The sequence below is a fragment of the Argiope bruennichi genome, chromosome 5, assembly GCF_947563725.1.
Source record: "Argiope bruennichi chromosome 5, qqArgBrue1.1, whole genome shotgun sequence".
NCBI classification, from domain to species: Eukaryota; Metazoa; Arthropoda; class Arachnida; order Araneae; family Araneidae; genus Argiope; species Argiope bruennichi.
The window spans coordinates 2,447,477-2,465,855 of record NC_079155.1 but is presented as its reverse complement, the minus strand read 5'-3'; the positions used below and the strand labels follow the sequence as shown (position 1 = coordinate 2,465,855).

At 32.1% G+C, this 18,379-nt stretch overlaps 3 protein-coding genes across 10 annotated transcripts in view; 1 reads left to right on the top strand and 2 right to left on the bottom strand.

Moving 5' to 3' along the window:
* Window positions 1–18,379, top strand: part of LOC129968548 (polypeptide N-acetylgalactosaminyltransferase 13-like) — a 342,413-nt gene that overhangs the window by 56,161 nt on the left and 267,873 nt on the right. Inside the window, exon 1 of one of the 8 annotated variants that reach the window (XM_056082549.1) lies at window positions 9,693–9,827. The exons of the other annotated variants lie outside the window; for them this stretch is intronic. The gene's annotated coding sequence lies outside the window, so the exon portion shown is untranslated. Of the gene's footprint in view, window positions 1–9,692; window positions 9,828–18,379 lie in introns of those variants that run through there. 8 annotated transcript variants of the gene reach the window in all.
* LOC129969018 (uncharacterized) lies at window positions 13,957–14,888 on the bottom strand. The gene is made up of 2 exons (XM_056083414.1): window positions 14,157–14,888; window positions 13,957–14,010 (listed from the first exon to the last, which is right to left on the bottom strand). The coding sequence occupies exons 1-2, from the start codon at window positions 14,886–14,888 to the stop codon at window positions 13,957–13,959; spliced, it is 786 nt and encodes a 261-aa protein (XP_055939389.1).
* Window positions 15,418–17,981, bottom strand: LOC129969015 (uncharacterized). Its single transcript, XM_056083411.1, has 2 exons — window positions 17,938–17,981; window positions 15,418–16,210 (listed from the first exon to the last, which is right to left on the bottom strand). The coding sequence occupies exons 1-2, from the start codon at window positions 17,979–17,981 to the stop codon at window positions 15,418–15,420; spliced, it is 837 nt and encodes a 278-aa protein (XP_055939386.1).

Here is an 18,379-nt window from a genome sequence, read left to right as displayed (position 1 = left end):
CTTGCGTCATTAAACCTTTGCTTTGAAGTTGAATTAAAATTTCGGTATATTGTGAAAGATGACTATAAAAATTTAACGGTAAGACATTGAGAAATTCAATTTCTTCAATCAAAAAACGAGGATTTTGGAACTCATTTAGTTAATTTTAGTTTAACACTGTAAATTTATGGTACAAACTCTTCAAAATTCTCATGAATACTTTTGATTTTATTTGTTTTCAACATTCACTCAATAAACCCTATCAAATTACTTTTAACACTTAAAGTAGCATCTGAACATCCAAATATAAGATTTTAGATTTTTAAAAAGTATTGTAAAAAACAAATCTTTAACGATCATCGCATAATACTGAAATTTTTGTAGCATTCAAATGTTTTATAAAAGCAATTATTAACCAGGAAAATTACAGTTAATCCCTTATAAATTTAAAATCCGTCCTTCTGTGCTTTTTTTTTCTAGTCTAGTTTTGTTCCTTAAATGCAGAATGGCGGAAACTAAATCCGCAATTGATATTTTTCCATTAATATCCTCCTGGAAGCAGGTTTTTAAGCACCTAAACGGGCTGAGATGGCCTAGTGGTAAGATCTCGGCTTCGGAACCGGAGGGCTTCAGGTTCGTGTCCCGATTCCACCGAAGAATCGTCGTGTAAGCGGGTCTGGTGCACGTTAAATGCGTCGGGACCAAACTTCCTCCTTTCTGGTGTGGTGTGGCACTTTGAAGAGGGGTGCCAGTTCAGACGTTGTCCCCATCATCAAAACATGGATACAAATTACGAGGTCTATCCCAAATTTGCCCTAGTGTGGCTTTAAAACGGGACGTTACTGTAACTAAACTAAAAAAAAAAAAAATTAAACACCTAAGACTTGAATCATATTTAACGGTTAATGTTTAACAAAAACCTAATGTTTAAATGCATATTTCTGGATATTAATCTTTGAATTTGATGAATAAATCTTTAATACACTAAAAAAATTTTGGAAATTTCCTCCTAGTAAAATAATGCATTTGCGCGATAAAACTTTAATAAAAGTAACTTTTAACAACGAAGGTGAGCAGCTCTTGTATTATTCATCTGTTACTGGATGATTGATCATCTTCTCTTTCATCCGATGAGGGTTTTTTTTTTCACTTTCATTCCATTGATTGCCTTCATTTTCTTTTGCAATTGCAACAAAAAAAAAAGGCTTTATTAGATTTTCATTATTTTTTTCCAAATGTGTTCTAGCGCAATCCTTATCTTTCGAACCTTTTTACACACATTAACGTCACTTTAATAACAATACGAACCATCTGCCTGCCTTATTCCACATTTACTGCCTTTACATTGTGGAGAATAGCTTTTTTATGCTCTTTGTGATGATGTGATTTATAAAAGGAAAGATAAAGAGACCGTTTTTCTCGGTTTATTATAAATAAAGTACAGAAATATCTTGTCATTTTTTTTGTTCGTGTGTTGTGATCCTTCCCAGTATTATGTTTCATGTAAATACTTTAATCCTACCAATAATATAATTAGTTTATGATAATACGTTTCATTCAATGCAACAGTTTAACAGTTTTCTTCTATTTAATATCAAACTGAATCAAATAGTACCACACTATGAGAAGCATTCAAAACTCGCCGTACACTTTTGGATATACTTTTTTCGATTTTTTTTGAGGGACATACCAGAAATGAATGTATAAAATGATTTGGTACCTTAGAAACTGGTACTTTTACCAAAGAAAACTGGTTATTATTTACAACCCCTGTTAATGGTACTATTTACTGTGGACATTACTTGGAAGCATTGTCATAAAAATTCCATGAGTGTTTAAAAAAATGCTGGGACTCTTTTTCATAAAACTAATCTCGAATATTTTAGCATATATATATATATATATATATATATATATATATATATATATATATATATATATATTTTATTCTCTAGTATATGAAGTGTAGAGAAAGTACTGAAATCATCAAAAAAATTCGAACTTGATATTTTGACGAATCTCCACGTTTCAAATCTCCCTTAGTTCGTATAACGCAATTTTTTAGCATTACTTCAGTTTGTCTGTGAACGCGATAATTTAGAAACTCTGAATTATACTAATGAAATTTGGTATGAGGACTTAACACCAAATTTGAAGATTCCTATCAAATTTTGTAGGCCCGCCATGCATGGCTGTCCAAGTATGAAGGAACACGATAACTAAAACATTTGAAAAGTAAGGTTGGTAAATTTCAATCTAGGTTTCAGGTTTGGCACCTAAACCATAGGTTCTAAATTTTGAATCAAATCCGTCAAAAGATGGGTCTTCTTTCGGTTTGTACTTTCATGTGAATGAAGCGCGATATCTCCCAAGCACAATGCAGGGGGTCACCGAATGATTCTGACAGTTGCAGACTATCTGCGTAATTCGAAGCAGTTGTGCAATAAGAAAGAGAAGGTAAAGGCCCTCGAGGTAAAGATTCTGTTTTCTAGACTTCCTTGTTAGATATCTCATGGAGTAAGATTTCAAAAGATGACAAAATTGCTATTGTTTGTACTTTCTAAAATTCACTATTTATAGTAGAAAAGTTGATCGGATGGGTTCTGCTAACTACCTGCTCATCGGTACAGTTCATATCGAGGTATTCCAACTAGAAAAGGTGGTGGTTTGTTTCCCATGCGTATTTGCGACCCTTTGGCTTTAAATTATTTTAATATAATTTATACTATTTCATTTGAATTGATTTAACATGCAGTTTATTTAATTCTTCAATATTTTAATTTGTTGTTTAAATATATACATATATTTAATAACTTTTATCATTGGCCTCTTATTGTTGTCTTCATGACATATTACTCTAAGATTTAAACACAAAATGAAGAAGTAATGCGCCTAACTTGTTTAACAATTTCTCGTATTATTTAAGAATAGAAACAAAAGTTATCAAATTTTTAATATTAAATAAGTGCACTGATTCGGGATGGGAGTTTCTGAAATTTAATTAACATTTTATGATTTTGCCATATGATCCCTTATACCGATCCCATTTCCTATATACCGAAGTGGGAAAAAAATGACAGTAAAAAATTTCGGCTTAGTCAAAATGATGACAGTAAATTGTACTTTGTACGTAATTTTGCATCTATCTAGCAATCATTATTATAGCTACAATACACAAACGGTTTCTGTTAATGTGTGAGTGATTTTGTAATTTTAGCTCAGACTGATATCTGTACAGGAGTATAAAAAATTTCGCCATTTATGCTACTTAATTTTTAGATAATATTACGGTCATTTTTAATAGGTTTTTCTCAGAAATTTAGTAGCGATTCGTGATAGTGGGGGCGGGGAGGTAGTTTCATTTGGTCCAAAGACCTGACTTGGGGCACCAGAGGATTAGGCTGAATAATCTCAAGCGCATGCTCACTTTAACTGAGCAAAGTGAAATGACCTTCTCGCGTTAAGTGGTCCTCCCATCCAAATCAGACTAGAGATTATTCAATGCATTCCTGAAATTCTCCTTATGATATATACAGATAACTTCAAGGGTCATGGAAGTATTTATGGCAGTGATGCATTCAGGGAAACTTCTGTTGGTACAATTGATATTATTACCAGCAACTCAGTCCATTGCTCTCTGTTCAGGTAAAGGTTTATTGCAATTTATAAGTACTTGCACTAGTTGATATTGCTGCTGGGCTGTATCTGAATGAAATATAGATTTTAATAGAAAGTTGAGTTTCTATACAACGCATTTCTGAGTGGATAATATGGGCGGGGGGGGGGGATAAACTTAGATGTTTTAGATTTTATCTCTCAGCTTTCCTTGCAACACTCCTTCCACTTTTAACAAATCCATCTCATGCCAAGCTCCATGGTAATGAGCTAGTTGATAAATTAACCAAGAATACTTCGGTTGAAACTATGAAAATAAACTTACCAGAAAATAACAGATGACTCTCACATTTTATCCGTGACATACCAATGCGTTTACATACAGCAGAGATAGAAATTCTTACCAGATTGGCATTGATGTAGAGCGGATCAGGTATAGTTTTCCCACATTTTCAATTGTTTCAGTTTTGCCAAAGAAGACGTCTTAAAGAACCTGTTTTCATTCTTCGACTTTTTGGATTCATGGAGATGGTCTGGCTAGACCAACTGGAATAGTAACAATAATAAGAAATATAAAAATCACATACATTTTCTTATTCTCCTTTGTATCAGTAATAAGACATAAACGACCCCCAACTTTGAAAAAATAATGTTCCTAGATCTGAACATCGGAATTTATGGATCATCTGCTTTTATCCTTTTATAGTCAGTTAACTCGTGTTTGAGATGCTAAATATACGTAAAATAAACACGACAACTTTAACCAAATACACATAGAAAAGCACTGTGTTATATGCAATGCATCATCCATTCTATTCAGCAACTTAATCTGTTACTGTATTCAAAGAATTCTCTTTGTAATTAAAATGTTGAAAAGTTACAAAATCTTATTTCGCTTTTTTGATGTAAAAGGAGTTATTTGCCGTGAATACCATGATTTTAAATATTTAAAAATTAAACAATACTTTTCACTACAAAATAAAATTTTTACTTAGTTAAATATAATTATCATTCATCCTTAAGTATTCATTGAAATTTACTCATCGATGTTTTTAGTTATAGACACAGAAACTTTCTTAATTCCTTTTCATTCTATATATATATTTTTAAAAAAACATTTTACATAATCGCAAAATTGAAAGGTACGTTTATATAAAAATCTACTTCATCAATAAACCTGTAATTTTTTTCATAAAAATGATTTCTTGTAATACATTCTTTCTCTATCGTATATTTTTGAAAATAATACCAGGTCAAATATTAATCTTTGCTTCAAAATAAATAGTAAGGCTTATTTTTAAGAAATAAATATCGTTTTTTCGGTAAGCAAAATCTCAGTTATTCTGAGAATTATTCATTATGATATTTCATATTTATTTGCATTCAAGAAAGAGTGCTCTTTGATTTTCTTGATTATTTTTCCTAGCACGTGGTATTATGCGCAAAACATTTTATCGAAAAACAATAACAACATGAATTGTTATCACGAATTGACAAATTATAAAATGTATTGAATTGGAATGAAATATTCGCAGTAATGGTGATTTACAAATTCTACTGATTTTGTCAATGAACATTTATTGAAAAATAAAATGAAAATGATTCATTTACTTCAATGGAAACAAAATATCATTTTTTCTGGAGTATTACGCTTCGTTGCCTTACATTTTCTTATTAACATAAATAAGATTTTAACGAGTGTAGCTCTGTTTGGTTTTGGTGCTTATCATAGACATAAATAACAAATGACATAAATCCTTGTCTGCTTGTTAGATTAGATCATAAAGTATGTATATTTAGTTGAAACTTCAATAAATAGTCATGGCAAAGAAGACTATGTTAGGCTATGATGACTGAAATTGGAATTTTGGATAGTATGTTTTTATGTATTAAAATGCGGAAAAGGGTGTAATCCTGGTAGACGTAACATTTCGAATTTTTAACGAGGTACTTCTAACAAGGAAAACTACGTCTCGAAATAGTTTGAAAAGACATTCATATGTAAATTTCTGCCACATTGTTGAGTCATTTCCGCCGGCACTTCTCTTGATAATGCTGTCTTTAATGTTTATCATTATCGTACGCGACGAACCATAGCTCCTTGTCAAGACTTGAAGAGAGAAAAAAAGGTTGTAAAGCCAGTAATTGAAAGTCGGCGGAATGAATTATTGCACTGTAGGTCATTTTACTGGCTTTATAATACTGGCTTTATAAATGGCTGGAGATCTTTGTTTAGCTGTGTATGATGAGACTGAATGCTATACATGTTTCTCTATGAGTGAAATTTTCAGATTTAACTAAAGTTATATTGATTTTCTCATAATCAGTCCTTTTTGAGTTTGGTAGGAAGTTATTTATATATGTTCACTATAAAATGAAATTTCTAAGGAATTTTTTCTTAGAATTGAAAATTTGATAATAAATTAATGGTGTACGGTACAGGAACTTGTTGTACTACCTATAGGTTGTACCGAAACTGTTTATAATCGTTTAACAATTGTTAATATTTAACAATACATATAAAAATTTCATAACTTGTGCGCTTTGGTACAAATGCAAAATTTTGTCAATTCTAAAAGGTTCGAATTATTTCCCGCTGTTTTCCAGAACCATTACTGATAATGGCGTAACCTTTTCAACATTTTTTGATGCATCTGGACGAAAAGAAATTCATTGGAGTGAGATCCGGTGAGTACACAAAAGCTTCATGAAGCCCTACTATCCTAATAGTTTATCAGAAACGGTTCTCACAATTGTGGCATGTGCCCCACCCCTTGTTTTCAAACAACTCTTAAATGCAAAACCTAACGTGTTTCTGTATATAATTAAGGAATAATCTCTAAAAGTAAATTATTTTTCCCATCAAATTTACATGTAATGCAATCTTTATTTTTTATCGGGGATCGAAAACAATGAGCAAGTTGATTGTTTATCAGTTGTATTTAAAGAGCACTATTTTTGGGAACTTGGTCTCATGAGGCGCATATACCTTGCATGTCTCATTACTTCTTTAAAGACCAAACACCATATAACCTCACGAGACAAACATTTTTTTGTCACTCCCTTCTAAAGCATTGCCAACCATTGCATGTATTCGGAGCAATTCGGGGTTTCCGATATCAGATAAGCATTTGATTTCGAGTGACATATTTGTGACAAAGCTCAATGCTTCAGATATTGATCTATTGGTGAGACCAAGCCGACGTCTGAAGCAGTTGCGATCATGAATAGTTGTTTATGTTTATCGAGGGCAATGGCGCTTCAAATGGATCAAATCGTGGAAATTATTACTATGATTTGTCGTTTCGTTCGATAATCGTTTTAAAAATGATCGTTTGAAACAAACGGTTCTTTATTACTTATACTAATGTTTGTGCAGCTATGCACTATTTCTGTGCTCATTACTTTTCTATTGTTAGAGACATATATAAACGCGTTTTATTTGTAGAAAGGTTCAATTTTATTGATTGTTGTTAAGAAAGGTTCAATTTTATGGATAGTTGCTAAGAAAGGTTCAATTTTATTGATAAAAACTACATTTTTATGTACGCTGCACAAACAATAGGAAAGTAGGAGTTTCTTACTGCGATTTTCGTATTAATATTTATAAACATTTTTAAGACAACTTTTCTGTTGTGAATGCAGATTTTAAGTATTTTTGCAATTATTACATATTTTGAAATTCAAAATTTTCAGTTTTTATATTTTGAATTTCTTTAAAAAAAAAAATCTTTGCATTGTGATCGTAGTGTTCTATCGCTGACCGGAGGTGTCGTGTTATTGAACCGGACTTTTACTATGAAAATAAACATAAATGAGGTATAATGAATGAGTTTTAATCATATAAAACAAGAAGGTTTTAATTGAAACTTGATTTTTACACAGGAAAGGTTATTTATCGTTTCCACAGTGTTTAAAAGATTCCTTCATTTTAAAATATATTCAATTTTTTACTGTTTAATGAAATATTAATATCTTTACTCTGAAATTTAAAAAAAACTCGTCATCGTTTTCAATATTAATCTTTTCCGAAAAGTTAGTAGAAGGCTTGAGTATTTCCTTGCAGTTTTATTGCAGTGGCCGTCCATGGTGAATCCACTACATTCTCAGTTGGAAGCGATCGATCCATGAACAAATTGTATTGCTGAAGTAGTAGTGACGGTATATACAACGAAATATCTGTAAAAATTGTTGTGACGATTTTTTATTTGGATAGATAGCACTGACTCGACTTTTTGAGAATAATTTAAAAACTAATAGATTTAGAATTAAGATATTCATGGTTTGTGTATTATTGGTTGAAGTATGCTTAAATATTTTTAATCATCTTTTCTTCGAGAATAATCTTTGGATCCTCATCGATATAAAATAAGTGAAATTTCCTTTGAATATACAAAGCATATTCACCTTACACACTGTTACATTAGTGTTTCAAATTGGATCAGAAATACCTTGCGACAGACCTATGAGATCGAAGGCCCAATAGAGCTAACGCTAAAAAATGAACAACTATTTTGCAATTAAAAAAAAATCATCTTGTTTCAAGAATTCCTAATTTTCTCCAAATAAGATGTATTATATCACTGATTTAATCAAAAGTGCAACAGAGTACATTTCATTTAAAAAAATTTATAACTCATTTTTGATTAGGAACAATATAAGCAGAATTTCCTCAATATGAAGTACCTAGTCTGTAGTATGCACTCACTACTATCATTTCTTAACAGTGTAATAAGTAATTTTCAATATTTATTTTGAATGGTGAAATGTGATACATTTTTATTCAGTACAACAAGTATTCCTTTCAAAGAACAACAAGCTAAAATAGGGAACTGCTGTATGATCTCTGCTTAAATACACAAAACAGCTACATAGAACTTAAATACACAATTTTTAATTTTGCTACCAACTGCCAATAATCAAAGAGTTGGAACATTTCAGCTTTTGCAGCCTTTAAAAAAAAATCTATATTTTAACTTTCCCTAGACAACAACTCAGTTGCTTCTCCATTAGAATATTTTTCTAGTAAGTTAATGGATATACACAGGTGCTTTTCAAACAAATAATCAAAATTTTACTTCCCTGGGGAAAATGTCCTGCAATCATCCTTTAGATGGGTTTACTTCCCTGTACTATTGTATTGCGCCATAAGGAATGACGTATTTTAATATTAATTAGGAGACAATTCCATAAGCATTCTAAATGGACAAAAAGACATTGCTCTAAGACATTTTATTGTGAATTAGAATTTTTTTTTTTCCCCCGACGATAGAACGAGCTTTCCAGTCTTTACGCCTTCTGAGCATGCGCATAATCCATCTTATTGTTAAATGTAAACATCTCTTTTCATCTTCCTTCTCGCCCTTATTTTTACTAAATAAAAGCATCCTGACAAAAGGCGTGAAAGCGCGAAGGTTTTTCCTAATCCGAGAATAAACAATGTGTCTCTTTTTTGTTATAAATAATTTTGCTATATAATGTAGAAAATCAAATATACAATTTTAGAAATCATCGCATTCGGGTTTCTTAAAAATTTAATACAAAGGCACAATTTTACTGCAAACATTATTCCTTTAACCCAATTTCCTTGCGCGCATCATTATGTTTCGGAGTTTTAACATTCCAATACACAAATGGATAATTCCACGGCAGTTTTTGTTATTTTTAATTCATCGAGATAAAAGCACAAAATGTGAATCCCGTGAATTTCCCAGCGCAAACAGTACTTTTCTTTGTGTATTATTAGTATTCGAGTAATAAAATAGAAACCCAAGAATTGTTTTCGCATTTAAAAAAAAAAAATCTCTTCTCAAAATTCTTTGCAAGTTTACTGTAAAATTCCAGATACAAAGTCTTACCAACTCGATCAAAACACGTTTTATGTAGCTTTTTCGGTTTAGTAGGCCTATTTATCTCTGAATGACTTGAAGCACGAAGGGCCTCTGACCTCTCGGAACCACTGGACCGGTTCAAGGAAGGTCGGCCGACTTCGGGGTTATAGGTAGCTTAGGATGATACTGCGGCTCATCTGCCCTTTCCCCTTCCGCTCTTAATAAAAATCTCCCACGTAACAGGTTTTGGAATCTACCGGCGATTTGATGATCCCTTGTGCTACTAATGAAGGCAACAAAGGAATCGGCGTGCAAAACGAGATGATTCTCTGCGATATTCGAATTTCTATAGAATTGAGGTGGTTTCCTCAGGAAGGGAGGGAGAAGAATTTTCTAATTACAGTAAGTTCGCCTTCTAATATTGTTTTCACAGTGTTTATTTGATTTTTTTAAATTTTTCTTTCGAGATTTGAACTAAGAATGTGCAAATAGTTCCAACCTTAATCAGTGGCGTGTAAACTCTCTTTTAAAATGTATAACCGGTCTTTGAACTTTTACCTTTTGGGTGCAATGGTTGTGCAGCTCTTGGTGTAAGTCAAGAACAACGCTGTTTTTAAAATATGCGATTGTTGTGTGAAGGCTCATTTAATTAAATTAAGTTTCATTTATGGAGCTTAAATACGATGTCTTAAAGGGGAAAAATGGAAAAAAAAAAAAAAAAAATGAGGCGGATGAAATGCATTGCGGAAAGGAAATTGAATTTAAAATTCCATTTCGCCTCTTGAAGGAGAATGTGAAGGCACAGTATAGCATTAAGACAACACCCAGACAATGGACAGCTTCATTTCACGTCAAGTGACTGCATTACCTGAAATTTGTTTATGCTACGTGCTTTAGACAACTCGGCTAAACAGATGTAGATTTTTACTTGAAATTGTACGAGAAGAAGCCTTTTATGCACTTTCTCTTCATTCACAAAAATGATGATAATGAGATTTAGATATTCAGATTGAAATTCAGTATGTTCTTTTTTATTTCACTTGAGGATAAATGCGATTATATTATTTTAAATAAAGCAAACAATAAGAAAAGTGCGTTACACAAAAAAATAATTATGAAATATAATGTAAAGGCTATCGATTTTAGGGAAGTGACGATACATTTTCGAGAAGTGATTTCATCAAAACATGTTAAAAATGCCCTCCCCCCTCTAAATCAAAGTAACTCATAGATATATGGATGATAAGTTGAAAAGAGGTGAATCTTTAAGTCTCGTGCTTCAGAATTTAGCCTCAGCCCATTCCGTTCCACATCAATTAATTCTATTAAAAACTTACAAAAGGAGCAATTTTTTTTCAAATTCCAATCTGATATAAAATTCTGAGGCAGTATACTTTCATTTTCCAGCAATTTATTTTATTAAATAATGTAATACAACAAAAAGTTGTATTTTTAGTAAGACAGCTAAAATATATATTTTGAGTTAGTTGATCTTTTTACCCACGAAAAAATAAAATTTAATCAATTTTTTTCAAAAAAAATGATTTTAAAGAACGATTTGTAAGCAATTTTTATCGAATTAAGTAAAATTGATGCTGGACACAGATGTTCAAGCCATAGAAGATAAACTATTTTGGTCAGACTACTGATCTATTTGGAATATTATTTCGACAAAACAGCGATAGAAAATTGTTTAGCATATATAAATATTAGAATTCTGCATATATTGAGACAAAAAAAAATTGATATCTGGATTCTGCTACAGTAATCAATTATCTCTTATCTCGCACATACAACGCTTTCTGCTATGGGAGTGGACAGACTGGAAGCTTTTGTTCAAGATTGACTAAAACTGAAATAGTAGGCGGGCTTTAAGCCGATATCAGTGAATTAATTTAAAGCAGCATCTCAACCAAACGTTGTATTATATTTATTCATCTCAATAATACAACCAATAATACTCAATAATAATAAGTATCACCCTCAATAATACAACCAAGCTTTGTATTATATATATTCTTTAAACACAACTTGTCATTTGAGATTATCGAATCTAACAAGGGGCGCGTTATATGTACACTGAATAGCAAAAACGTGTCAAAAAGCAAAATTTGGGTGAATTGGATCTTAGTTGCAGAGTTGCATTAAAATTTTGTGAATAAATATTTATCAGTTGTCTTTTCTGATATTAATGTTTCACTTCCTGATATTATGTGAGCTTGATATAAATATTTTGAAGCCGAAAATGGTCTCAGATGTTTAGCTTTCCTTTTGTGGCTTCCAATTAGAAATGCCTAGTGCCGACGTAAGGAATGCAATATTCTTTGTTTTCTTATCGCCAAAAATAAACAAATTTCATTATTTTGTCTTCTACAGGTGTCGCTGTTTCCGAAAAAAAATATTCCAAAATGAGATTTATGCCAATAAAATTTCGGAAGTATACTAATGATACCATTAATTTACATGGTTAAATAAGAGCAGAAAACATTGATCACAAATGCTTGCATAGTCTTATTTTAAAGCATTATAAGTATCTGTAACGTGTATAATTTGAAATATAAATTCCTTCTAATTTTTTAATTATCTTCCTATTGGAAATACAAGATTTGAAAGCTTTTCACTCAGGTTTGTTTATTGCTACAGATTTTGTAAAGTCACAAGTAACTATTTATAAAATTTTTATATATTATTTAGTCTATTCATACGCATTCAGAATTTTTTATAAATGTATTTAGTATTATATTCATTATATGAAATAGTGTAGTAATAATGATATATTTTCTAGTATTACCTTATTGTTAGGAATGAGTCAACGAATTTCAATTTTGGATTTTGGAATGTCTTTCCATCTCGTTATAGGATCAATTTAACAATAGTTAAACAATAGCAACAATTCATTATAGGTTCAATTAACAACATTATTTCAATGAACACTACATTAAAACATTTCTTTTATTGAACTCAAAAAGTCATATCTCCTATCTTCTGACTCAAAGAAAAAATTTCTTAACTATAAAACGTGATTTTAAAAAAAAAGTAATGTTATTTGACAACAGTTTTTACGACATAGAAATGAGATTACTCAAATTCATGTTAACCTCAAATGAACCGTACTAACTCAATTTTGGGATTCTTTGCGCATTTGCAATAAGAAAAATGATATTATATCATAATCAGACTAGGAGACATTAAATAACAGGCGTAATTATATTTTATATATCATTATATTTGTAATTCTCTTCAAATAATACTCATTTCCTTCTGGTGAACACCATTTTATTTTCGGACACATTTTTTGTGCCACTTCATGTAGACTGTTACAGATTAGGACACCTCTCACATTTGGATGCCTCGTCTCTTACACACTCTACGTTCTGATACAAAAAGAATTAACAGGAACTTTGTACTCGACAGATACGCCATCTATCGGCGTGAAGCTGTAACATACTCCCCACCTTGAAACCCCAAGGTTTCAAGAGATTACAATGTTCAATAACATAAACAATATTACAACTTTTACACAAAGCTAGTAAAAAACACACAATATACATAATAATCAACATCTTTAAGAAATAACAATCAAAACTTACAAATTTCAACATTAAATATTACAAATTAATTATGTTCCATAGGCAATACACAAATTTTAGAAATGGCTCTTTTACAAGTACTGGACTGTGTGTTAATCTTAACAACACGAATTTTCTTATCATCACCATAATAAATTTTAATTATCCTACCCATAGCCCATTTATAACAAGGCAAATTATCTTCTATTAATAACACTAAATCTCCTAATTTTACATTATTTTTGTCAAACATCCATTTAGATCTCTGTTGTAACTGACTTAAATAATTACGATGCCAAAATTTCCACATATATTGTACAAGTCTAGTTACCTTTTGCCATTTCTTGAGATGACTTTCTTTTAAATTTGTCAAATCAGAAACAGTTACTATATAAACAGCTTTAAAACAAAAACATACAAAATTATAAATATAAATTTTTTGCAAAGCACCTTTACGCTGAGCCGTATTATTAATATAAAACGGCCCACAGAAATCGGCACCAGCACAATTAAAAGCAAAATCTGGAGACACTCTTTCCTTGGGCAAATTGCCCATGATTTGAGAAGGTGCAATTGGTTGGGCTTTGAAACAAATGATACATTGATGAACGATTTTTCTACAGCTATTACGTCCATTTAGAGGCCAAAATTCTTCTCTAACAAGATATAGCAAGGAAGAAGCACCAACATGTAAATATTTATTATGAAAAGGTTCTATTATAATTAAAGTTAATCTATGGCTTTTCGGCAAAATTATTTGATGCTTTTTATTAAAATTAAAATTACTCTTACCCAACCGTCCTCCGACTCTTAACAATCCTTTAGAATCCAAGAAAGGATTCAAAGTTTTTAATTTACTACCAGGAGGCACACAGTGGTGTTTTTGGAGACTATAGACGTCTTTGGCAAACTCTTGGATTTGGATATTTTTAATTAAAAATGTATCTGCATAGTTCAATTCCTCAGCATTCAGTGGACCTGTTGTCTTCACTGCTTCTTTTAGATTCTTGACAAACCTGAAAACATAACTTAAAATACGAACAATTTTACTATAATTATTACTTATATCTAATATGCACTGTAAAAAACTGGGAATATTACAAATGGAAAGATTAATCATAGGATCATTATTCAGTTCAGAGTTCTTTGCAGTTCCTTTCACCTCAAGAAGATATTCATCATCTGAGACACCAGGATCGTCATTGAAGTTTGGACAGCTACTAGATGAAAGAAAAGACGGTCCATTCCACCAAATGTCCAACTGTTGGATCTTTGAAGGGAAAACTCCTCGTGATATCAAGTCCGCAGGATTCTCAGCAGTATTTACATAATGCCATTGGAAGTTCTTAGTATACTCTTGAATCCTAGCGACTCGATTAGCCACAAAAGTTTTCAACGATGTAGGTGGAGTTTTGATCCAAGCAAGCACCACAGTGGAGTCCGAGTACAAATGTACTCCATGAATGTCTAGTTGCAAGGATGACAGAACCTTAACGGTAAGCTTGGAAAGCAGATCCGCTGCACACAGCTCCAAACGTGGGATACTAATTTCTTTGATGGGAGCCACTCGAGATTTGCTGCATAAGAGTGACACCTTTATATCACCAGACCTTGACAAAGACCTGGTGTAGACAGCACAACCATATGCATTTTTCGAAGCATCTCCGAAGCCTATCAGGTCTACTTTCAGAACTTTAGAACATAACACATGACGATCTATGTTTACATTTTTCAATTGACTAAATTTTTCCCACTCTCTATTTAAGTGTAAGGGAACTTCATCGTCCCAATCAATTCTCAAAATCCACAATTTCTGCAAGAACATCTTCGCTGTGATTATCAAAGGTCCTAAGAGGCCTAAAGGATCAAACAATCTGGATATGTCAGATAGCATTGTTCTTTTTGTTGCAGGTCTCACAATTTTTTGAACACTAAAACTAAATGTATCCTTTTCAGGATTGAATTGTAATCCCAAAGTTTTTAAAGTTGCTGAGTTGGGGTTATCGAAATTGTATTCTCGGTCCGACGTTGGTACATTTTGTAACAAAACAGGATTATTTGAGCTCCATTTGTGAAACTCCATACCAGCTGTTTTTAACAAATGTATTAACTGGTCTTGTAGTTCAATGGCAGAAGATAAATCCTCGGTACCACTGAGTATATCATCGACGTAAAAATCTTTGCCAGCAGCAGCGGCTAAAGGATAATTGTTCCGCTCATCACAGCATATTTGTTTTAGTACTCTGGTCGCCAAGTAAGGAGCGCATTTGGTTCCGTAGGTAACAGTGAGCAACTTAAATACACGTAATTTCTCTTCCTCTAAATCTTTCCATAAAATACATTGTAAATCACACTGATCTGGATGTATCCCAAATTTGACGATACATCTTTTTTATATCGGCGGTGAAAACTATAGAATGTTTTCAAAACCTCAACAAAATAGCAAACAAATCATCTTGGACAACAGATCCTGAATACAAATTATCATTAAGCGATTGTCCAGATGACGTTGCCTCTGATGCGTTGAAAACAACGCGTAATTTTGTAGTACGACTTTCTGGCCTAAAAACGCCATGATGAGGCATAATGTACCTTGGAGTTTCGCAAGTTTCCTGCATATGCCCCAAATTCTCATACTCAGTTAAAAATTCGCTGTATAGTTGCCTATACTCTGGTTCTCTCTTCAAACGTTGCCAAAGTGAATTAAATCTTTTAGTAGCAATGTGTTTTGATTCGCCTAAACATGGGGGGTCTATTTTAAACGGCATTTTAACAACATAGCTTCCATCGTCATTTCTGGAATGTGTTTTCATGAAATGATCTTCACATATTAAACTCTCATCAATTTGTAACTTATCCCCCTCAACATCTTCAATTTCCCAAAATTTCCTTAAATTTGCATCCAAATCTTCTATTACTAACCCACAATGAACAGTAGTTTCGTTTTCTATTGGAACACTTCCGGTAGCAACAAACCCAAACACAGTATTTTGAAAAACAATGTCTGTTCCCGGAAACCTAATTTGACCCGATCTTAAAAGTTCATAGAATATTTTCGCACCTAATAAAATATCCACATCTCCAGGTTCATTGAAACTCACATCCGCTAAATTGAAACTATCTAATTCTAGCGTATCAATGTCAAATTGTTTCGAGGGGATACAATCTGTTATATGCGGCACTACCAATAACTCAATTCCCTTTTCAAAGCTTCCGCTAACGTTCGAAATTTTTGTTTTTACGATCCAGTTAATAACAGAAGAAGATTGATTTAGTCCAGAAACCACAATGTTTCGTCTTTCTTTTTTCAAATTCGCGATGCAAACTGGATATAGCTTTCGTTTGGACGTTTTTTCGCTTTACGGAAATTATTTAAAACTTCTTGTGGGGGTGGACTGAAATTCTTTTAACACTAATTCTTTTAATTTGTCATACATACACAATTCATCTTCATTTAAATATATCATTAAATTGGTAACTTTTTCGCCTAAAATATTTAATAGGATCTCTGATTTCAATTGTTCTGGGACATTTTTGGTTTTGAAAGCTCTTTCAAGCGATTGGAAAAATAAATTATACGACTCTGCTCATGTAGGAACAGGAATAGTTAAAGTTTTGACACTTTTTATCAAACTTTCTAAGCTAAAATTAGAATCAGAATCACTATTTGTTACATTAACCTTTTGTGTTACATCTTTTTGTAAATTCGCAAGCTCAAGTTGTTTTTCTAATTGCGCGAGTTTAAGTTTTTCCAATTCTACTTTCTGTGCTTCATTTTTCTCGTAAAGTTTAAGTTTTTCCAATTCTAGTTTCTGTGCTTCATTTTTCTCGTAATCTTTTTTCCTATCAATTATTGACTCAACTATAGTTTTTACGAATTCATAATTATCTTTATAGATCTCGCTCTTTTCAATTAAATCTTTAATAGTAACTACTTTGGCACCTGAAGGAATATCAATTTCTAGTTCCTCGGCAACTTCAATTAATTCACTCTTTTTAAGTTTTGAAAGCATTTTGAGAAGAGAACTCTGAATATATGCAACTCATAAAAACGAAACTAATACACAAATTTGGAAAACAAAAGTATACTCACAGTTACCCTGAAACCAAAACGGGCATAATAATCCAATCATCGGATAGTCCAATCATAGGAATTTACACTTTATATCCATTGAAGATCACTCTAAGGATTCAGAATTCACTGAGAACAATATCAAATAAACACACGCGGCAAAACAGAAACACTTGCCGACTTCTCACAACTCTCGATGGTTCAATACTGCGTAGTCGACGGACCACTTAATGTAATTCTCTTCAAATAATACTCATTTCCTTCTGGTGAACACCATTTTATTTTCGGACACATTTTTTGTGCCACTTCATGTAGACTGTTACAGATTAGGACACCTCTCACAGTTGGATGCCTCGTCTCTCTCACAGAATCGTTCTTACACACTCTACGTTCTGATACAAAAATAATTAACAGGAACTTTGTACTCGACAGATACGCCATCTATCGGCGTGAAGCTGTAACAATATTATTGTCGAATAGAATCATCAAACTTATTCTGAATAGTTGCATTTAATCAAGTAATCAAATCAATGCTTCTCCGCGTAACTTGCAGAATGAATAATTTTTAGAATCAAATTGAGTATTATGCGATCTTTATTTGAAACAGATGACTACATCTGAATAAAATCTTAAAACATCCTAAAGCAAAACACGTTTGTTTTTACATATCCATACCATAGAATAGTATTGTAAAAAAAAAAAAAAAAAAAAAATCCAGAGCCGCCCTCAAAGTTAAAAAAATCTTGCTTTCTCTTATTACCTGTTTGAAGCAAATGCATTCAACCAGGTAAATGTTCGCATAATCAGAGGAGCTCATTAGACAGACTCCTTTCCAAATGCGTTTCGATTGATGAGAGTCTCTCCATCTCACCCAGTATCGGGAAGATGCTCAACTCTAGGCAACCCGGCTCTCATCATCGGTGTTAGGACAGACTGCTGCTCTAGCACTCCAATGAAGAGAGCAGATAATATTAATGGAAAATTCAATTTATCATAGTTGAATGGATATATTGTTCTAAATTTTCCGTTCATGCACATATGTTATACCAACGTATAAGGATGCCTTACGAATGATTTTGTCTTAAATTTGATAGGAGTGCTAATCGTGTGTCGCTCTCATCATTTGACCATAGCTCAAAGTGAGGAAGATTGTTCTGTAATACTCTCGTGTAGGTTTAAAACCGATTTTAAATCTAATTAAATTCGTTCACCTAAAATAATTGCTGAGGTTCAGAAATGAGTTATGTTTACATTACTTATAATATTTTATCGTCTGCATTAAATATTTTCATTTAATCATCATAAAATATATA